Below are 23502 nucleotides of genomic sequence, written 5' to 3' on the forward strand. Positions count from 1 at the left end.
CTTCTGAAAGATGGATTTAGAGCTGCATGGTCTGGCTTAAATGTGCACATAACAAGACAGAAGCAATGAGTAAGTAATTTTATGTAAATCAGTTTACCACAATCAAATGCTGATTTTTACTGTGACATAAAGTAAATTGGTGTAAATATTGTGTGAAATGCATTAGTGTTGACTAATGTGATCCGCCAGTGCAAATGCTTGCTTGATTGTTCTAGCTGCTGATAGCTCACATTTCACACTGAAGCCCTGAATCTACATTCAGAACATGGTTATTGAACAGCACAACATCTTTAATTACTCAAAGGTGCAAAGGTGAAAATTAAATGACTATCAAGGGAAGACTGAACTCCAGCAGCTTACATCTTCATCTTTTTCTGCCTCATTTGCATTTCAATCAATAGATTCTGAACATCAGAGAACCACAGGCTGATCACAGTGACCAATGTGGCTCATTTATTAGGGTACTTTCTAAAGCTAAAATGCACCTGTTGTTCTAACGTGATCAGCAAGATGAAGTTGTAGTACCACTTGCTGATGATGTCAGGAGTTTAGTAAGTTGTAAACTAACTCCTGACATCTGAAGGATTTAAGGTTTTGTCCAAATAACATCATCTAAGTATGCATCAAACCAAGCTGTTTCAAGTTCCATCTTTATTTCTAGACGCTAACCCAACAAACACAAAGAAAAAGAATGTTTCCAATTCAGTTTACCACAAATAACATAAAATGAATGGATTCAAATCTTATAACCGTTCAGTAGTTTTCTTCTGTGTAATTCCTTACAACTGAGATTATTTGGGAGGCAGTACATTTTCTTTTATACTTTAAAAATTAACCATCTTAATTTTTCTTTCCTCACAGGTTGTCCTATCACGCCATTGGCCAGTGTGGTGTCTACTCTGGGCGGACTTGTCTTTGGTTATGAGCTGGGCATCATATCGGGTGCTTTACTGCAGCTCAAGGTTGATTTCAGGCTGTCATGCATTCAGCAGGAGGTGCTGGTCAGCTCCTTGCTGATAGGAGCCTTGCTGGCCTCGATCATTGGCGGCTGCTTAATTGACCGTCATGGCTCCAGGAACTCCATCCTCATCAGCAATGTCATGATCCTGACAGCCAGCCTGGTTCTGCTCATCAACTCATTCTTAGCACTGGTCATAGGAAGGATCACAATAGGCTTTGCCATGTCTGTATCCTCCATGTCCTGCTGCCTCTTTGTGTCTGAGGTAGTAAGTCCAGACCGCAGAGGTTTCCTGGTAACACTGTATGAGGCTGGGATTACTGTGGGCATCCTGTCAGCTTATGCCATTAACTATATCCTGTCTGGCTATAAAAGAGGGTGGAAGTGGATGTTTGGTCTAGCTGTGGTACCAACACTGGTACAGCTCATGTCCATCTGCTTACTCCCTTCCAGTAGTAAGGATTCTTTCAACCAGAGTCAGTGCTTTCAAAATGACAGCACTGAAGCCCAAGAAGCAGATGACTCAAAAGTGCAGTCTAGCAAGAGAAATAAGAAGGTTCAACGCAGCACTTTCTACTTGTTCAAGTGCCAGGACAATATGAGGACTCGGACTGTCATCGGGCTGGGATTAGTTCTCTTTCAGCAGTTCACAGGCCAGCCAAACGTACTGTTTTATGCCTCCACCATCTTCCACACAGTGGGATTTCAGAGTGACTCCTCAGCAGTGTTGGCATCAGTTGGGTTGGGGTTGGTCAAAGTGATTGCTACTCTGATATCCATGGCGTTTTCAGACAGAGTGGGCAGAAGGCCTCTGCTCATCGGAGGCTGCTCTGTCATGGCTCTGTGCCTAATAACCATCGGACTCTTCAGTGGACATTCGCAGGTGACCGCTATGAGACCTTGTAATGCTCAAAACATTGACGTTAACGAAACACGGGCACGTCACTCACCTGTTGGCAATTACTCTGTTTTTGATACGTCTCTGGCTGGAAACCACTTTCTTTTTAAAAACACCACACAAGATAAAATCGGCCACATTTCTTTGGAACCCACTCCACAAACTTTTACTAAAGTCCACGGCAAAGTGATCAACTGGATCATCCTCCTGTGTATGATGGGTACTGTCAGTGCATACTCTGTTGGATTTGGACCAAGTGTGTAAATTTATTCAATATTATTTACTTTATAGATTTAAAGCTTAAATCATTTCTGTGTATTTGTCAAGCATAGCTTTACCTCCATTACAATTTTTACCTGTGGGTTATCATAACGTTTTTTGTTGTTTTTTTTTGGATCAGTGACATGGCTCCTCCTGAGTGAAATATTTCCAGCTGCTGTTAAAGGAAGAGCATTCGCATTCACAAACTGCTTCAACTGGGCTGCAAATCTGCTGGTCACCTTCACCTTTTTGAATGTTATTGGTGAGTCTTGGAGTTTCAATAGCACTATAGGTTTTAAAGTAGCTAGATGTTTACCTTTAGTTTACCAGAAAAAAAATAAATGAATAAAAAAAATCATAATAATTATAATAATAAAATGCTTCCAAAAAAAAAGTTCATTACATCTATTGATTTCATGATGCATGATAAATGGACTGCTCAGTCAAAGCGCTCTAAACTACATGCCACATTCACCCAGCCTCTGATTGATGCATCAGAGAGCAACTTGGGGTTAGTATCTTGCACAAGGATATTTGCAGAGTAGGGCCAGGGATTGAACCACCAGCCTTCCAATCAGTAGATAATCGGCTCTACCTCCTGCGCTACAGCCACCCACAAAAATGTGGAACGCTTCACGAATTTGCGTGTCATCCTTGCGCATCCTGGCCATCCGGTGAAACTGCTGGGAAGACAACGTTGGAGAAACGTTAACATTTTATGCTAAACTTCTCTGTATTGTATCCAATTTAGTGCGTACCCTAAAATAAAAGTACTGGATACAATAAAGTGTAATTACATTGTATTATGTGGTGAATATACATATGACCTCATATATAATGTACAAAAAGACAAGGATCCACTGTTGCAAACACATTAAATGCCTGAAAAAGCAACACGCTAACATTAACATTAACTGCTAACATTAAGCTACCAGTGGTGATCCCACCCTGACAAATGGCTCGACTTGCTAAGTCAGACTCATTACTGGTGGGAGTTGGACTCTGCCAGGGCTGTCCTTTGTTAACAGTTCTGTTTATAACTTGTATGTGAAGTGGCTTGGGATGAGAATTAGCATCTCCAAGTCTAAGACCATGGTCCTTAGCTTAAAAGCCACAGAGACGCAGTGTTTAGAAAAAATGCATCTCAACTGTTCCAATACTCCTGACACAGGAGGCAGTGGTTGTCCTTCTTTCCTGGATCGGTTGGAGCTTTCTTTAGGTGCCTTCCCAGGTTTAACAAATGTCCAGCAAGGATAACCACGTTTACTCAGGGCCTTCTTGATGTGATGTTCTTACATCATTAATGATCAAGGAACTGACCTCACAGCCCATTGTTCATTAGTAGTGCTGGTTTCAGTCATTGTGCAAAGGTACTGTTTATAAGAATGGCAAAACCTGCAGTCAGAAGACTGAAGAAGTCACTTGGATGAGTGACGAAACGTCTCTCCCACTGAAAACGCTACGTCCAGATGAACAGAATCAACCTTTTTGGGATTTACTTACCTGGATGATTGAGCATGCATCAAGATACCACTGTTATCATGGGTAGTATTTAAAGCAAGTTACTCTCTCATTCCCACCTCCAGTTTTTATCAGCTTTGCTTCTGGCTGTGGATAATACTCAAATACTACAATTATTTGTGCTTCTTGAGATGGGAATTTGTGATCGGTGTCATGCTGGCATATAAAAGTTGAAAGCTGCTTGAAAGCTTGTTAACTGTTAATTATGTGAAAATTCAGAGTGACTTGTTTATAACTGAATGGAAACAAGTCTGAAAGTGTGAAATATGGAGAATTATACTTTTTGTTTCTCCTTTTTTTAAAAGTACGATAGCTATAATGTTGACTTTTAAATGAACCCAACCTTGACCCTAAAAGTTCAGCATGAAATGTAGTGAGCTGGATCTCCTGTGCAGAAGGACAATTTACATGAAGTTAATGGTATACCAAAATAAAAGCTCTCCAGTTTGAAGTTAAATGCGTTGCACAAAATAGTTTAATATTTTTTTGATAATAACCAAAAAATGCAAAATATAAAATCTATAAATGCAGATTTTTTTAAAAGCTCAAAGTTTAACAGTTAAGATTACTTGTTTGATTTAAAATCCACTGTTGTGATTTACAGAAGCAAATTTGTTTTTCTTTATTTATTTTCATTATTCAAAACGTATGGCCCTAATTGTATGTCATTGACCTAGAACCCAACACACAAAGTAAAAACATATCAAGACCCACAGTGTAAATATGTTTTTGAACATGGTAGCAAAAAGAAATGTGTTTTAATTCTGCAGATATGATTGGCCTGTCAGGGATGTTTCTTGTGTATGGGCTGACTGCTGTGGCAGCTGCAGTGTTCTTCTACTTCATGCTACCAGAGACAAAAGGGAAGACTCTGGAGGAAATAGACAAGGAGCTGCGTTTAAACAGGTATGATCTGCAGTCTATTCACCTGATCAAATACAGAGTCCCGAGTGATGCAATGTGAGGCCTCCACTGTTGTTTTGCAGGTTTTACCACCATCTGGAGTGCTGTGGCTTCATCAGCAGCAGAAATACCTCCTCACAATACCAGAGAGTGCACTGTCAGGTTTGCACATCGGGGTGAACCAAAAAGATAATGAACTGTTTAGGAAGACATCACCTCAAACAGCTGACCTGAAATCTTTAGTCAAAATAAAAATCGACAGTTAGCGTGTGCCTAAGTTCATGAGGGTTGAACATGAATGATATAGGACTTTGTAACATGTCTTTGAGTTTAACTGGGTGACATGAGCTTGTTTTTTTCTTTACCACTGTGGGCTTATTGGATTTCTTTGTTAAGAGAACTTAACAGGTCAACATCTTTCCAGCTCTTGCTTTAAAACAAACAACCAAACAACCTTTGTCACATACACATTCATACAGAGTACAACATGTAGTGAAATGCTTGTGTCCGAGCTGCAGACAGGCTGTAGACATAGCCGCGCCATTCCAGGACTTGGCTTTAGCATTTGGGGGGGGGGGGTCTAGCCAGGACCCTTACTGGATACCAGGTGGGGAAAACGAACTTGCGACTCTCACTCCAAAGGTGTCTAGTCTTACCACTACATTATCCAGATGCAGGGGATAGTGGGGATGAGAGGGGACTGTCAAACAAAAGGTTTGCTTGTTTACCTCAAAATATCAACTTTAAGATGTTAAGTCTTCGGAAAATGTGGAGGACGGCAAATTTTTTTGGGCTTTTGTTTTCATAGATTTTACAGCTTGTCCTACTGAATAAATCTTTCATACTACACCAAAATAACTGTTTTCCCACCATCTACAACAGAAGCGTGTGTGTGTGTGTGTGTGTGTGTGTGGAGGGGGGGGGTTATATTCTATCACAACTGGGCCTATAAGCGGACCCATCCTGATGGTAGACTTTTTTAATGGAAAAAGGAAAATTAATGGCAGGAAAAACAACTGTGTTCCATCCATGTGAACAGGCTTCAAATTCTTGATATTGTGCAACATCTGAAGAAAAGCATCCACTTCAACTGGACACAAAGATTTGTTTTTGCACAGAGAGGTAGTAGATTTTAACCACTAGTAGAAACGGCATCCTAGTCATTGTTGCTGTAGGACAGAGTTGTACACACTGAACTCGAGATGGCAACACCTTTCAAAACTGAAGTTGCACTTTGGGATACACAAATATTTCTTTTCCATATTTATATTTTCAGTGTTCATTTAGCATCAGTGCATCTTTCTTAAACTCTTAATTTAGAGCATTTGTGGCAAGACATCCAGATGTTGCATTTGTAGCAGCCCAAGTCTGTGTAATCATGACAGACATGAATCAGACAGATTTACCTGATAAATAAAACACATGTTTATTTACACAAATATTCTCAAATACTAGTCTTCTACATAAGGACAGAAAAATATATACAGTGATGTAGGGATTTAAACTGCTCCATTGTCGGGTCAATGTATACATGTTTTGATTTATTTGCATTTTCAGGTTTTGAAATGGAAAAAAGGCGTATGTACAGCAGGATCTAAAACTTGCACTTCCAAACTCTGGCACTAAAACATTACGGGAAACCATCTTTCAAATGCTATTATACTCCACTGCTTCCCTCAACGTGTTGGTGAAAGCCAACAAACTGCATGACTCTTCAAAAACGTCACTCACTATACATGAGAGGTGAACTTTTCTCTAACAGTCACCAGCAGGTAGGGCTGTCTCAGTGAAAGGATTATACCTGCCCTACGCAATGCAACATTAATCTTAATTTACTTTACTTACTCTGGATTTTAAGGGGTGCATTTCCCTCATTTAAGCACACTCCTTTTCAAATAAATGGGAGTCTATCCCATTTTGCTTTCATTTCTGGTTGCACTTGCGTCTCAATTCCGTTTCATTTGTGGAGAGGCACGTGAAGAGAGTTGATGACAGCCCCTCATCTTGTTCTTCAGCTCCATAAAAAGTTCAGCAGAGGAACATAGAGGGCCAACAATGTTCCTCCTCTGATTGTGACGTGATTACACAAATACAAATCCTCGCATGTGGCTTTAAAGCACAAAGGTGTTCCAAAAAAAGAAAAAGAAAAAAAGAAGATATACATCACTGTACTTCATTTTGTTGGTATTGTGACAGCCCTACCAGCAAATGACAATGTCCTATGTTTTCATTTCATTCACTACACATATCACACTGTCCACTCTGTGAGCAACTCCTACTAGCTTCCCACTGGAGGGGAAGGGAAAAAAAGCAATTGGTCAGCCTCTTCTTCCAAACAACTTGAGTAAACTTTGGTTAGATCTTGAAGTATTTCAAGGAACTGGAAAGCAGCACATTTAGAGAAACCATTTCTTTGAGAACCTGAATGACCCTTACCTGGCTTCTTAAAAGATCGCACAACAACACTTGAGTCGAACAGACACCTTGATGGTAGAGAACTTTTATCCAGCAGTCCACAATGTTTTGGATTAGAGAAAATAAAAAACAAAACAAAGGAGGATGACGTGACAGGGAGTCACATAGCAAAAGAAGTCGAGTGATCTTGTTTGGTAAGAAAGGCAAGACAAAGCTACTCGGGCAGAGAAAGTGTTGAAGTGTCATTGTGTTTACATACACCTGGGGTACAGAACAGCACCAAAATACTGTGATCTGGAGGGTGTTTCAACTCTCCTGGGGAGGTCAGATGAGTGTTCTCATTAGGTTGTGTGTTTGACACTGCTCAGTAGTAAACTATATATATCCTCTTGGTCCTGACAGCCAGCATCTCCCTTTACCTTCTGCTGATATTCTTATTGACCAGTGCCTTCTCTCGCCAAACTAAAACACACAGTGGGGAGGAATGACCATTGCTTAGTCTCACCACCCAAAACGTACTTGGGGGCAAAATGAAAAAAATACCAGATAAACAACATTCATTTCATATGTCATGTTAACACTCTCATTCACAGGAGGGAAAACAGCTCTTTTTTGTAAGATAACTGCTGCCTCCAGCTGCTGAAGCGTAGTCACACAGAGTTAAGTTGGATATGGTGACGGCTGGCAGAGAACTGCTAAGACACCCCTCCCCCATCCTGACTGGGTGGTGGTGAAAGTGGGAGATTGATAACACAGGGAGGGGTGGGGGTGTTTTTAGTGTGAATCTGGGTGAGGGTGTCACTGTGGGGCGCCAGCAGCAGCGGGCACCGGGGTGCTCAGGGCATTGGTGGCAGCAGATAGGACAGGTGAGCCAGTGAGAGGCCCCAGGGCAGTAGAGGCTGGCAAGGCAGAGATACCTGAGAGAGAGAAGCCAGATGAGACCATCAGGACAGTCGAGCACTCTGAATATTAGCATTTCTACCTCAGAGCTGACAGAAATTTTTCAACAGTTTAAAATTCGCATGGGAATCGATAAGAATTAACCAATTCCATTATCGATTCTGATTGGGTGCTCATTGACCCGCTTGAAGAGTCACCACCATCGCATTGCATATCAAAGGCTACGTTCACTCTGCAGGTCTTAAAGCTCAATTCCGATTTTTTGATCAAATCCGATTTTTTTTGTCTGCGTGTTCACACTACAAATAAAATGCAACAGCAAACGCGCTCTAGTGTGAACGCTCAAAGCGCCCGCATGCGCAAAAGAAGACGTCACGCACAACGCGCTCAGTTTAGACCCAGAGCAACAGTATGTTTGACTGATGGCTCTTAATATGAAGACTTGTTTCGGACTTTACGTTTCCCAATTTTGCTTTAAGTTATAAAGTTATTTTGTTATTTACATTTGGCCTAATAATGATCCTTACTGCTGTTTTAGAGGAGCGGTGCTTCAAAGGATAGCTGCAGATTTCTGTCAGAATCTGCAGATTATACAGTACAAATAAAATGTTCACGTTTCTCCAACGTTGTCTTCCAAACAGTTTCACTGACATCTACACTGGATGACCAGGAAGCGTTCACGATGTCTTCTCCGGCGCTGATAATCGGCGTCTGTCTTGTGTCAGTGACGTAAAAGACGGATTTAATGCGACATGACCGTTCAAACAGCAGTCGCTTTCTAAAACATCAGATATGTATCGGATTGAGTACCACATATGACAGTGACCCAGGTCGGATTTAAAAATATCGGATTTGTGCCGTTCACACTGTCACACCATGATCGGATATGAGTTGCATAGGGTCAAAAAAGTCGGATTTGATGCGCTTTCGCCTGCAGTGTGAACGTAGCCAAAGACATTTGTGCAAATTAACTGAATGCTGTGTGGCCAAATGTGTTGCATGTTGGAGGTATCAGCTTTGGGGTCATTATTTTAAAAAAGTAATGTATTACACATTACACAGAACAGTTCTGCAGTACAGTTCTTACTCCCAGGAGAAAGGGTTTTTTTCTGTAAAATAACATGAAATGTATTATCTCATAATTACCTTTTAATAATATAAACCTATGGGTTACAGTCCCACACAGCAACACAAATCCCTATCCTAATAAGACAGAGATGATATTTCTCTTAGTATTTATGTGTGAACATAAAGCCAACAGCACAAAGCAAAGATTAAAACCCAGCCCACAGTAATTCTACTTTAGACATATGATACAGAAGCTGCAGCCTGACTGCTCATCACTTTGCTGAAGTTCAGGGTCTGGCTGCTGGGCTGGGGTCAGCATTCACTCAGCTTTGGGTTCTTGACTAGCTGTGGCTAGCATGCTGCGTGTGCAGCTGCTTACAAAGAGTCACAGTTGTGTTAATGGGATAATGTAGTTGTTTCTTTCCTGGAAACAATTTAAAATTTACCACTGCACTCTGATCCTTTTGTGCAATAGAAATAAAAGTGATGCCCATATCTATGCTGTAGACTGCACTACTAGTTTCCTCCTCCAGCACACAAACTGCCCAACTGCAAGTGAAACCAGTAAGCAAAGCAGGCAGCTTTATCAATTCCAAGGATTTGAACTACTGGTTCTGTACAAGAAGAAATAAATCCATAATTTAATGCAATCACACTGTGTGTGACCAAAGGTAAACCAGGAAGTAATATTACGAATCTGAAGTAAATTTTTACTTTAGGACAACAGTGGATATCCTTAATATGGCCGTCCCAGGTACACACCTCCCTTTTTAATAATAATAATAATAATAATAATAATAATAATAATAATAATAATAATAATAATAATAATAATAATGGATTGCATTTATATAGCGCTTTTCGGGGCCCTCAAAGCGCTTTTCAATGCCACTATTCATTCACTCTCACATTCACACACTGGTGGAGGCAGCTACAGTTGTAGCCACAGCTGCCCTGGGGCAGACTGACAGAAGCGAGGCTGCCATATCGCGCCATCGGCCCCTCTGGCCAACACCAGTAGGCGGCAGGTGAAGTGTCTCGCCCAAGGACACAACGACAGACCGAGACTGTCCGAGCCGGGGCTCGAACCGGCAACCTTCCAGTTACAAGACGAACTGCCAACTCTTTGAGCCACGACCGCCCCATTACATGACAGTAAACTGACATCCAGATTTTTGACATGCATCTTAATGAAGCTAATGCATAATAACTCTGCCATATTAGTTGAGGAAAATGTAAACCTAAAGCACAAGGATGCACAAACCCATAAGTTTTGTTTTTTTAAAGAGAAACTTGGATGGATTTAAAGGCATGGGGATTTAAATTGTAGGCCAGTATACTATCAGTATAAGTGCGCGTTCTCACCAGTTATCATGTTTGCTGTGCTAACAGCAGGGTTCCCACTGGGTAGGTTGGCTGATCCGGTCACACGAGACTGATCTTTCCCAATAGGGACTGTAGAAACAATAAATAAATTACTTCTTGTCATGGCAACCTTCATTTTATTGTTAGCAGAAAAAATAAATAACCATAGATAGACACAGAGGTGATGGTGAGGGCTTACAGAAGTATGGGTGATCCATGGCCTCGCGGGCAGTGAGTCTGGCCTGGTGGTCGTAGCGCAGCAGTTTGTCTAGGAAATCCAGAGCCTCGGGGCTGACCAGGTGCTGGTTCTCACTATGGACAAATCGCTCCCACCGCTTACGAGAATGCCTATTTTGGGGTGGGGGGGATTAGTGCCTTGTGTTTGTATTCGTTTACAAAACAGTAAACACTTTAGATCACAGTGGGCCAAAATTCAAAACTGGAACAAAGTCGCAGGCCAACATTAATATTTATTGAAAAAAAATATAAGAATCAATCTTTTCTTATTGACTCAAACAAGTTTTGCTGAAAAATGGCCCACGGGCCAGAGTTTGACACTCATGCTTTAGATTATCCCATTACAAATTTCTGTAACATTTTGTGGCCACCAAAATGGGTATACACACATGAATGAGTAATAAGATGGGAGTGGAGAAGATATACTCAGTGGATCATCAGTCACCCAGGAGCTAAAACTCTTCTTTTGAACTGTGATATTTAACTTAAAATGTGCAACATAAATACAATTTTATTCACATTGATTCTTTGTATTGCTCTGTTCTCTTGTGGATATTTAAATGAGTTCAGTCTTTGTGGAGTTTGGTTGTGTTTGTTTCTGACTGGAATATCACAAACCATGAAGAAATTCCAATTTGACCCATCTTAGATTTACCTGACCAGGGTTTTAATAGTTTTGCAATTTTCATTAGTTTTTATTTTTATTTAGTTTTGACTTCAGATTTTCAATTTTATATCAGTTTTAATTAGTTTTTACCAATTGTTTGCTAGTTTAGTTTAGTTTTTATTTTTTGAAAATCCTTAGTTTCAGTTTAGTTTTGATTAGTTTCTGTTATAGTTTTAGTTGTATTTGCAATAATTAAGTGTAACAAAATCCCAGTTTCATCATATCAGTCATTCTCTTCTGCTTATTCTTGGGTATGTTGCTATTCCAGCTACCATACCCTGCACCCTGGACAGGTCGCCTGTCTGTCGCAGGGCTAACACGCAGAGACAGACAACTCACATTCCCACCTATGGGTTCTTTAAATAAATAAATAAATAAATAAATAAATAAATAAATAAAGGCAGATGAACAACCATTGATACCAGGCAACTATAAAATTTATATCTTGGCCCCAATGAGACTATTAACTCTTGCAGCACCGGGTGTTCGTAATTTTGGTTCAAGTGAATTGATAAACTTTGTGAAGGCAATTGACTCACACAGTTATGTAGATATCCCAGTCCTGTTGTCTCGGGATGCATCACGCTGCCTGCCTGGGGTTAGTTTCTGTTTCTGGGGATGAGGGTTGAGTGTGCTCCCGTACCTTCTCAAGGTAAGCTAGGTTAGCCTTCTTGTGTGAGCTTTTCAAGTGCACTTTAAGGTTTGTGGGATTTTTTCCCCTTTAGAAATGTCCCTCATAATTTGTCTCTTTCCACTACAAGACACTTGCTTTATCCAAAACACAGTCATATTCAAAGTAATCCCAAATTGGACTCTGGCGCTTTCTCCCGACTTTTCCTGACATGATTCTGCGCGTGGACGGAGCAGCAACACAGACGACTCGACTAACGTGCTGCCACCTGCTGGCATAATTAGACAGCAAGAAAAAAATCTGGAAACTAAACTTTATCTTCACCCTTGACTATTGTATGACACGCACACATCAATGAAAACTAAACACATTTTTGCTATAATTTCAGTTAATTTTAGTTAGTTTTGTGAACACTCATTACAGTTTTAGTTAGTTTTCCTTTTTTGTTTTTATTTTTATTTCCGTTAACGAAAATGTTTTTTTACTTCTAGTTTTCGTTATTTCGTTAGTTTTCGTTAATGATAATAACCATGTACCTGACAACATGACCACCCCCCCCGCCGCAGGTGTATTTGCTAACAATAATTCAGCTGAACCTAGTACCTGCCAAGAATGTCATTGAAGCGAGGTTCCAGCTCAATGTTGTATTTGTCTATGTAGTCGTAGAGGTCTTCTGTCCCCAGCACCTTGGCTATTCTCACCAACTGCAGGAGAACATGCAATCATCAATCACACACATGCACTATAATAAAATCTATTTCCCAGCTGTTTACAGAAAACATCTAGACACTTAGTAGATCAAAACCCTATTAAACAAAGCTCACGGTAATATCTATAAATCCTGCTGGGAATTAATTTAATAGTCGTTTAAAAAAAGAAAAAAAAGAAAAAGAAACTACAGTAGTTGACTAGTTTGAAGGACAGAAAACATCAACAGCCAAAATAAATATTCTGTGTATACTTTATGTGCGTTATAAAACTCATCATCTTTAAAATTAACAAGTACAGGGAAACACAATAATAGCTTAGATTTATTCACCTGGTCATAATTGTCATGACCATGAAAGAAAGGTTCCTTTCTGAAGATCATGGATGCCAGCATACAGCCCAAGCTCCACATATCGAGGCTGTAGTCATACATCTGAATACAGAATACAGTGGAAGAGCCAATGATGAGGAAAGATGAGAGAAGATGACTGAAACACTACTCGCTGAAATCTGTTACAAAGTCTATTTATTTACCTTACAATATAAAGCACCTTGAGGTGACTTGATATGATTTGGCACTATATAAATAAAACTAAACTGATTTGACTTAAAATACAGCCTAGCAAAAGGAACAAGACTGTAATTTTGGACACAACAGGTTCATTCAGTGACTGACAAAGACTCAAAATTCAGTATCCACAGTACAAAGACCTCCAACTGCACTCCAGAAAAACGCTAAAGCACACGCTACTACCTCACTGCCATACCTGATAGTCCACCAAAAGTTCGGGTCCTTTAAAGTAGCGAGATGCAACTCTGACATTGTACTCCTGTCCTGGATGGTAAAACTCAGCCAGACCCCAGTCAATAAGACGCAGCTACAAAGAAATTAAGCGATTAGCACTCAGAACCAGGGTACGTACTAAGTACAAGTAAAGTAAGTGGAAATTAAAATATTGTGCTTCAACCTGTGAATGCAGTAGAGGGACTGTGAAGAATAGGAATCCACACAGAGAGGCAAACAGAAAAGCACAACAGCAATGACAATGAACTTTATCATGTTGTTACATTGCAGAAGCAACATTATCTCTCACCCACCTTACGGTGCTCATGATCTATCATCACATTATGTGGCTTCACATCTCTATGCATTATTCCCATGCTATGGCAGTAATCCAGAGCCTACAAACAATACCAAAGGGACTTTGTTAAATACTGTTTAAGTTTTTCTTCCCAAGATTTCCAAAAGAGCTAGAGATAATTAGTTGATTCTCCCTTCAGGAAAATGCTGATAACAAAATGAATTCAAGTATAAAAAGCCAAAGAAAAACACAGTCAAAGAACATTTTCCAGGGAATTAGTGTCTTGTGAAAGGTCTTCATCTAAACATGTATCACAACGTTCTGAGTTTGACACATCATAGAGTGAGCTGGAGGACTCACCTTGAGGATCTCATACATGTAGAATCGAATATCATAGTCCGTCAGGGTCTGGTATAGTTGCTGAATACCAAAAATAAAATCATTAGCCTTTTAATGGTAAAGTCCTACAGCTAAATGACAGCACCCATGTGTCACACAGAAGGAGCACTGTGCCAGTGATTGAGGATAGAACCAGAAGACTGTTGACTTTCTGGCACCGAAGACATAGCACTGGACTATCCTATTCCTCCATCACATACACACACGTGTATGGTAAAACAACGAGTATGCCAAGAAAGGAGGGTGAAATATATTACAATAAAATGCGCGACAGAATAAAAATCATAGTGTGTTCCTACCTTGAAGTCTGTGTTGTTAACATGTTCAAAGACTAAGGCAGGTGTTCGGGACTGCAAGAGAGACATTTCGTGTACTTTATTTTTCGTTTGCAGTTTCATACAAAATCCAAACAATTGAAGAAGAAGAAGAAGAAGAAGAAGAAGAAGAAGAAGACACAAAGAAAAAGCACTAAATCTATCTCTGTACAAGCCAAGCAGACAGCCACACTGTGAGCCTTACATTTTGTTTTAATATAAAACATCAAAAGTCTAATCAAACTGTGGTCTCTCTCACCATAGGCTGCACAACCATATCCACAAATAATGCTAATCACAGTGTGAATCAGAGCTACCAACTTTCACTATTAAATCTTTGATGCTCTATTAAAATCAGTTTCTATTTAAGTAGAAATAACCATGAAAGATATTCTCCACTCTCACCCAGGGAGATGAGTTCTGGAGATTTCTACCCTCTGCTTTTTGGACACATTTTTTTTTAACTGGTCGCAGAAGGTTTGTCCAAAAATAAATAAAATAGGTACTCAGAAACCACATGTTACAATAGGGTAGATATTTCATAAACAGGGTACTTCTGCTCTTGACTTCTAAAATTCTAAATCAGAAATCTTAATCTGTATTTGTTTAAATCTTGAATGACCATGATGGCTCAGACACAATGTGTTGCTCCACTGCTTGGACAGAGCCCTCACTACATTTTATTACTATAAAACTGCTTACATGTATCTATCTAGCCGTGGTTATTTAAGTACTTACAGACACAAATTTCCCAAGTGTAACCAATAAGCTGGCACAAGTGGTAGGTTCAATGTGCTATTGGTACAATGACACCATATCAAAATTTAATGCATCTTTTTTCTGAATAACACATTATGTAATCAGAAAAAAGAAAACGCAAATAAAATATAATTTCTGCTGTACTTGTGAACAAGACCTTAAATGTTCTTCATTAATAACTATGATACTTACTACAGGGTCTTTCACTATATCAATTAGAGAGATTATGTTAGGACCTCCACGCAGGTTCTCCAGAATCTTAATTTCACGCTTTATTTTCTTTTTCTTTACAGGCTAAAGGATAAACGAAGAAAAAGAGTTAGGATGCATAATGACTTCATGAGATATAAAAGTAAGCCTTTGTACAGCTTTACCTTGAGTATCTTCACCACAACCTTCTCGTTATTGGTGATGTTGATTGCCTCAAAGACTTCACTGTACTTGCCACGTCCTAACTTCCGCACTAACTGAAAATCATCCTGGTTTCTGTAAAATACAGTAATTTTGCAACCAAATATCAGTTACGAACATTTCTCAACTAGCATGTGTAAATTTGTCTAGAAGTCAAAATATTTACCCCCATTCAACCACATGGGACTCATAGTCCCAGTACTCCCTTGGCCGGTGAGTGTTGACCTCTGTGTACACTCGGGCCCGGCTTGGCACGGGTCCTGACATGTCCGACAGCTTGGCGGATATGATGGGGAAATCTTACTGCAGCGGATGACAGCCAGAGGGATGGAGGCTGGGGGGGAGGAAGAGGGGGTGGGGGAGGGAGGTAGGGGTGAGGGGGTAGATCCCACAAGGGAATGGGGTTGGGGGGGGTTTTGCCTGAGGATGGGGGGAGGGGCCACCAGGGGCAAGGTGGGAAAGCTGACAAAAAATGATTGGAACAGAAAATTAATGATCAAAGAAACCTGGTTTAAGGTATCTGGTTAAGATAACATACGCTAGCCTGTTTCAGTTCAAGGTTAAAGGAGCTAGTAAACACAAACAGAAGTGATTAATTAGTCAAATGGTTTTGGCCAAACCCTAAGAGAGAACATGACATCAACAGGTGGATTACCTGCGATGTGCGATAACTGTGATCAGTATTGCGATAACGATATGACTTCTGATAAAATAAATAGCAAAAAATAAATAAATACATAATTTCCGTTTTACTGCAACAGTTTTATTTAAAGAAAGCTGCTGTATTAGCAGTGTAACAACAAAGTGCACTTTAACATTGAAACATTGCCCCCATAAAAGATTTGAGGCTTGAATTCTGAAAGACATCCTTCCCGATCTCTATAATTAGTTTTAAATAAACATAACTTAAATTATACTGCAAATGATCTCAGTGCAGTTGTTCATCATTTTACCACTCACCAAGTAGTTATGTCTAGAAAATACACAGTCTCTAGACACCGTGTTTTCAGTTCAAAGTCTTCGGTGAGGAAGTGCACTGTGAAACTCATATATGGTTCCGTTGTATGACTTGACCATAGGTCTGTAGTGCTTGCGTAGTTTTCAGCTTGGCTTAGTTCAAACATGACGGTCTTGCGGCATGTTTCGTACATTTGTGGAATGGCGAACTGGTGAAGCCCTCCCTGCTAACTGTATTTATAGGCATCATGTCTTTAGCCAAAAAAAATGTGTAATGGCCTCTGTTATTTCTTTGTACCGCTTCGACGTTTTCTCATAAGGAGTTCCACTTGAAAAACTCTGATACAGAGACGGCTGTTGGACTGCGGTGCTCTTTGTCTTAACATTAGCAACCTTTGTTTGGCTAGCCCTGTCTTTCTGGAACTCTTCAAACAGTTCTCTGTGATTGTATTGAAGATGATGGTGGAGATTAGTTGTGTTTCCTCTGGTGGTTGCCACGAGTGTCCGGCAAGTTTTGCAGAGTACCTGTGTTTGGTAAAGGTCGTGTTTATTAAATCCAAAGTACCTCCAAATAAGCGAGGTACTATTTTTTTTTAGCCACGAGTTCATAAGTCAGTAGCGCTTTCGTCATGCGTCTCGCTCTCAGATGACAGAAACCCAGTAGTCAGTCGAATAGGTACTAGGTGAAAAGGGCTATTAATCCCAAATAGGGCAGGGCAATATGGCCAAAAATATTTATCACAATATATATTTGAAAATTTGCGATAACAATATAACTGACAGTATAATTGACGCAAGACAAAATACTTTACAACTCCACAACTTCATTAGTGCAAAAAAGAAAAAAAAAATCCATCAATGTATTTTCACTTAAACACGCAGCTGTTTTTATGTGCATTAAAGTTATATAAAAATTTAACAGTGCAAATGAAAATTCTTTGCTGACAGTTTAACCAAAAGGCATTTACAGTGGAAATTGGCCAACATATCCTGAGCATAACCATGTATAATATCCACAAAACTTAAAGAGGTTATACACACACAATACGGTAACATTATGTTGAGCCACAGTACGTATCACTCCACGAGGTTCCTGACTACGGTAGCCGTAATTCTCCGACAATCCATCAAGCGGTGCAGCTTATATATAGCATATCATAGCTTATCAAAGTCGTACTAAAACATTTTTTGACAGATTTTTGGATCGGATCAGTAATAACGACGGTCCGGTTGCACGCGCTTTGGTGTGTATCTGACGGACGAAAGCCAAACCAGTTCCACACCACTGAAGTTGCACCATGCACCAAGTTAGCACATGATTCTCCTTATGGGGACCTGATATGTTTAATATGCTGCTGAGAATATAGCCCAGAAGAAGCGTATAGTATAGCTTTTATTTTGGAAAGAGCCATTTCTCTGTGATAAACTCTCTTTTCCAAAGATGAGTGATTTCTCGATCAGATAATTTTTTTATTACTTTGTTGTTTCAGCAACATTAAATTTAAAAACTGTACTTTTGAGTTAAAATATATATTTATAATTTTAATAAATGACAAATTAAAAAAGGCATGAACATTTTTTTGTATCGAAAAAAAATATCAAAACCGTGACACCAAAGTATCGAACCGAACCGAATTTTGTGTATCGTTATATAGCGATATATTCTTTTCTTCTGTATAACGTATTTTACACACTATAAGGCACACTTACCATCTTTTAATTTTCTCAAAAATCGACAGTGTGCCTTATGTATGACTTCTGGTTGTGCTTACTGACCTCGAACCGATATTATGTGGTACACAGCGCGCAGATATCTGTCAAAAAATTTTTAGTATGACTTTGGTAAGCTATGAAGGCGCACCGCTGCCGTAGTCAGGAGCCCTGCGCACTAATCTGGGTCCAAAACGCCATCCACGTCAGGTCCCAAAGTCAAAAGGAACACTGCGGCATCACTGAGAGTTAAAAACTGTCTAAATTCTTTCATCTGTAATAAAATGATCAGCGTTCTGCTCTACCAGGTGTAACAATTAAGTTTAACATCCAGGCATCCATGAAAACAGAATTTATTAAATTTAAAGTTAGAAGTTAGCAGGAAGTTAGCTCGCTATTTACCAACTAAACACGATATACCATGTTATGACTGAGAGATTTCTGAAAAAATTCAAACGTACAGCTCTGCTATCACTTCCAACATAAAAGAAGACAGAAAAATAAACAGCAGTGACGTTCGTAGGGTTACTGAAGTTGGGCTAGCTGCTATATAATGATCTCCTACGTGATCGCTAGCAAAACATCTATGTTAGCATAACATTAGCACAGTGAAGCTGAAAGATGAACATTAACTTTTTTCCACTCGATAAAAGTTAACGTGAGGGTTTCTGGTGGTTAGGTAACAAATGCAATCGCATGGCAGGATGCTGTAAACGGACCAAACTTCAGTCAGGAGAACAACTGAGAAAAGGTTAGTCATTAATAAACTGCAACAACATGGGAATAGAGCAGCTGCGAGAGAATTCAGCATTAATAAATCAATGGTATGGAAGTGGAGGAAGCACAGTTTTTGTCTTTCCCCATATTCCAAAAGTGCTTCGTCTTAGGGCTGCGCGATATGACCAAAATCTCATATCCCGATATAAGAATTCTATCGTCCAGATAACGATATAAATCACAAAAATGTAAAATTTTCTGTAAATTCTGTGAATCTTGGGCAGCTCGTCTTGCGGGAAGTGTTTCCAGCTGCACGTCATGTGTCAAGTGTTTTAACCGATGCATGAAACGATACATTTTTAGACGTAAGTTGTAAAGGCCGCAGTTTTCTTTGTGAGTATTTATTACACGGCGTGCTGCGGGGAAAAGCCTGTTCTAACGTTTGAGTCTAAGGTTTATTTTTTAGCACCTGGCGGCTCTTTTTTGCTTCTCATCCGTAAATAATCTGCTCTTTCACGTGATTCAGTTTATTTTGAAAAGTCTCAACAGGATCTTGGGCTTTATTGTGAAAGGTTTATGTGGAACATAAGCAAGCGGACACGCGATGGTTTTACTGTCGTTGTTGCTAACCACAACGCATAAAAACAGGTGCTTGTCTGTCCGTAGTGTGGTTATATTAAATATAAGAGAAAGAGAGAATTTTAAGAAATTAATATAACCACTACAGTGACCATCAAAACAATGAAAAAATATTGCCGTAAACAGTTTATTTTGCGACACCACGAAACAAACAATAGCTAAAATGAAACGATAGACGTTTTTATATCGTCATCCGATATATATCGTTATATCGAACAGCCCTACTTCGTCTCTTTGCTATTTCTGTTGCCCGGCATAATTTGCAGATGTTGTATGCAGCCGCTGCAATGCTTTCGACCAAAACAGGTGCGGCTTGATGACACCATCAACATGCGCTATTGTGGTAGAGTGGTATAGTAAAAATCTCTACCGTTGGCCAAATTTCTATTGTTTCTACCGTATACCGTTTATACCACCCACCCCTACTCGCTAGTTTCCACATAAACATGCTATAGCATATTCTGACAGGGAGGTTTCGGGTGGGGGGGGGGAGGGGGAAGCTCTGCTATCACTTCCAACTAGGGCTGCCACGATTAGTCGACTAGTCACGATTATGTCGACTATTAAAATCGTCGACGACTGATTTAATAGTCGACGCATCGTTTGAAGCTTTGTAAGATCACAAAGGACGCAGGAATGAGTAGTAGGATTTAAGAGTGTAATAACGGACTGAAACAGAAGATGGCAGCACTGCATGTACAAGGATGCCAGCTGCCGTTAAACCCCGAAGAAGAAGAAGCTGTGTCCCAGAATTCATAGCGCAGCCCAGCGCAGTTGTCAACAATGGTGGCAGCTAGTTAGTTTTAACTTTACTCTTATTATTCTTTCTGGGTCACAAAATAAACGTTTAACATATTTTCAGGCGAGAATGTAGCTGTGTAAACTTCAAATATCTGCTCAGTTTATCAAGACACCACGTATTTTCAAAAGCGCTCCGACGTTTTCGGAGACGTCTGTTACCTACTAGCTCGTTAGCTAGGCGGGGGCAAGGCTAACTAGAGCCGTGAGAACACCGGACTCCCGGCAAATCGTTTTCAAACCCACCGCCGTCTTTCGCTAGTCAGGTTAAACATATATATAAGTCACTTAGATAACTTAAAAATGTTATTGTTTGGCTTTCTTTAGTATTTTATTTGTTCCTGAGTAAATCGGTTTGGCTGAGATTAAAGTTATAGTTTTTGCACAGCTAAAACTGTCAAGCAGACAGCTGATTGTCAGAAGTGTGAGACGCTGGAGAATATACTCCGGTGTCCTGTTATATTTTAGAAAGCAAGGAGTTTATTAAACTTCACCGAAACAATCTGCAAATTTCATTAAAAATTAATAAACTACCATCTTGTCTTTATTTTTAGTTAGCACAAACACTTCAAGCTGTAAGCTAATGATAGTTATATAAGACCAGATGCTTCTGGTGCAATAAGCTGTACGCTGTACGTCCAATGGATGATGATCTGATTAGTCGACTAATCGCAAAAATAATCGGTGACTAGTCGACTATCAAAATAATCGTTTGTGGCAGCCCTACTTCCAACATAAACGAAGACAGAAAACTAAACAGCAGTGACTTTTGTAATTTGCAGATAATATTGCTTGCAGCCGCTGCAATGCTTTCGACCAAAACAGGTGCAGCTTGATGACACCATCAACATGCACTATCGCGGTAGAGCGGTGTAGTCAAAATCTCTACAATTGGCCAAATTCATATCGTTTCTACCATATACCATTTATACCGCCCACCCCTACTTCATGGGATGGGTTTCTATGGTCAAACAGCTTCACCCAAGCTTTACATCACCAAGCACAATGTAAATTATTGGAGACAGCGCTGTAAAGCATTAAGCTGGACATGGAGTGACAAATCACACTTCCCTGTTTGGCAATCCAATGGACAAGTCTAGGGTTGGTGGTTGCCAGAATTGTCCCGCACTGTGCCGAATGTGAAATTCGTTGGAGGGGAATTATGATGTGGGGTTGTTTTTCACGAGTCCATTAGTTCCAGTGAAAGAAACTGTTAACACTTTAGTATAAAAAGACATTTTTAAAAATTTCATGCTCCCAACTTTATGGGAACAGTTTGGAGATGGCCTATTCCTGTTCCAACATGACTGCACACTAGTGCACACAGTCCATAAAGACATGGATGAGTTAAGTTGGTGTAGAAGAAGTTGACTGGCCTCAAACTTTACCAGCACTTCATGTCCAACATCAGTGTCTGACCTCACAAATGCACTTCTGGAACAATGGTCACAAATTCTCATAAACAGTGCTAAACTTATGAAAACCTTTTCCATTAGAGTTGAAACCATAATAATAATAATAATAATGGGATATCACTCAAGGTCTTACGCATGTCAGGCAAACAAGTAAAAGCAACATAATGTATATAACGCCAACTGGATGTTATCACTTCAGCTTATGACCCTTCGTTTTGACTGATAGGTTGCTCACCATTGGGGATTAAAAAAACCGTTAGCTCTCTCTTTCACACGTGATTGACACAGTCTTCCACATAGGGTAAATACAAAAACATCCCGAATGTACCTTTCCGCATATATTCCTAAATTTAACTTAACTTTAAGAAATGAATCGTCCCTCACTTATAATCAACGAAGAATCATGCACCGGGGACCTTTTTTCAGATGAACCGGTGATAAACTCGTGGGTTCAATAGAAATCCCGCTAACTTTAGCTAGATGGAGGAGTTAAGTAGTCCTCTAGCACATTTAAGTATTGCCAAATTGAATTAACCTTTTGCACAAGGCTCGCATACCACCTTTCACCGAAAACCGCAACACTAGATATAACGGTAACGTGGACTAGAGTCATGTTATCTTTCAATTAGATAATTTGCGTACCCGTTTGAATTCGACATTCGGTAAGTCAAATGTAATGCGGTGGATATTGTGTTTATCGATAGTTCAAGCACTTGATCTAGTTCGTTAAATCCAAGACCGGTACTGCTTTCTGTGTATTGAGGTTTCGTTAACTTATGGGCTCTGGGCAGGCCCTGTCTAATAGCCTGCTAACCTTATCATGGCTAACATTAGATTCCAACAGAAAAGCTGTTTTTGCTAAATCAACAGTGAACACAAAATTTGGCTGGTATTTACCCCCTTGATCAGTTCTAGGACCGAAATGCTTCCAAATAATGAGGGCTTCTGCAAACTAAGAGTCCTCGCCTCCCTCCTTCACCGGTGCGCCCGTGCCAGTGTATGATTTCTGCTGTATCAGAGACAATATGGCTGACCACCACCTACATCCTACGTCCCAGACATTTTCTACGGGGGCACTCGAGGGACAAACTTGTAGAAAGTTGCAAAACCATAGACTGTAGTACTAGAGACTCGTTAAACAATTATTAAGATATTCTGGATTGTATTTTTAAACCAAGGTAGTATATTTTTGTACACAAAGAAAACACGACTGAAAGACGTTATTGTCCTTATATTTTCTAACTGTCCTGTATTTCACAAGGAATGCTTGCTGCCTCTTGGCTTAAAGAAACAAGCCAAGAGTCAGCGTGTTCCACAAAATATCCCATCGTCAGTAACTCTCCTCAGGCTCAAGCTTGCGTATTGGGTGTTAGTGTGACAGATAAAAACTGAAAATACGAGAAGGAGAAGAAACATTAAACTAAAATGAACTTACAGAAGCATATTTTTATTGTTTTCTTGGCTGAAAGGTGTGTCAATTTCTTTGGTCCAATTATCTGAGGCTTGTTTCTAATGAATACTTAAATATCAAAGGTGTTTCTACAAGCAGCTGAATCATGGTGTGCACTTAGTCATTCACAAAACTGCACAGAGTGCTGTTAAAACCTCTTTTTCACATGACTGTAAATGCATGAAGCCGGAAGAGAGCTTGTTGGAATAATATGGTATGCTTTGAGGTCCTTGAGGAAACTTCAAAACTATGCTAGCTGTGTCTAAAAGGGGGCGCCCCAACATTAAGAAACATGCATGCTGTTCTTCAGCCTGTCTCC

General features: G+C 39.8%; 2 protein-coding genes, 1 non-coding gene and 1 pseudogene across 4 annotated transcripts; 1 reads left to right on the forward strand and 3 right to left on the reverse strand.

The window, feature by feature from the left end:
• Nucleotides 1-26: 26 nt before the first annotated feature.
• slc2a10 (solute carrier family 2 member 10) lies at nucleotides 27-4765 on the forward strand. Its single transcript, XM_085352958.1, has 5 exons — nucleotides 27-69; nucleotides 862-2112; nucleotides 2257-2379; nucleotides 4409-4544; nucleotides 4625-4765. The coding sequence occupies exons 1-5, from the start codon at nucleotides 27-29 to the stop codon at nucleotides 4719-4721; spliced, it is 1650 nt and encodes a 549-aa protein (XP_085209084.1). The 3' UTR covers nucleotides 4722-4765.
• Nucleotides 2735-2889, reverse strand: LOC146631456 (U6 spliceosomal RNA; annotated as a pseudogene).
• A 1236-nt stretch (nucleotides 4766-6001) lies between the features above and the next one.
• csnk2a4 (casein kinase 2, alpha 4 polypeptide) lies at nucleotides 6002-22738 on the reverse strand. Of its 2 annotated transcripts, none has more exons than XM_085352959.1 (13): nucleotides 22631-22738; nucleotides 15664-15959; nucleotides 15461-15572; nucleotides 15279-15380; nucleotides 14313-14363; nucleotides 13975-14034; nucleotides 13631-13714; nucleotides 13300-13410; nucleotides 12864-12965; nucleotides 12428-12528; nucleotides 10489-10637; nucleotides 10290-10379; nucleotides 6002-7873 (listed from the first exon to the last, which is right to left on the reverse strand). In XM_085352959.1, exons 2-13 carry the CDS (start codon nucleotides 15762-15764, stop codon nucleotides 7755-7757), a joined length of 1182 nt encoding a protein of 393 aa, XP_085209085.1. In that variant the 5' UTR covers nucleotides 15765-15959; nucleotides 22631-22738; the 3' UTR covers nucleotides 6002-7754. The 2 variants fall into 2 exon arrangements, with proteins under 2 accessions (XP_085209085.1, XP_085209086.1); XM_085352960.1 differs by lacking the exon at nucleotides 22631-22738 and adding an exon at nucleotides 16458-16490.
• LOC146631458 (small nucleolar RNA SNORA57) lies at nucleotides 14120-14256 on the reverse strand. The gene has a single exon (XR_014906226.1). It is a non-coding gene; the product is annotated as a small nucleolar RNA SNORA57 (small nucleolar RNA).
• Nucleotides 22739-23502: the final 764 nt, after the last annotated feature.

Source organism: Diplotaxodon limnothrissa, linkage group LG5 (assembly GCF_057381915.1).
Source record: "Diplotaxodon limnothrissa isolate DT_005_m linkage group LG5, D_limnothrissa_male_GT1.1, whole genome shotgun sequence".
Classification (NCBI taxonomy): Eukaryota; Metazoa; Chordata; class Actinopteri; order Cichliformes; family Cichlidae; genus Diplotaxodon; species Diplotaxodon limnothrissa.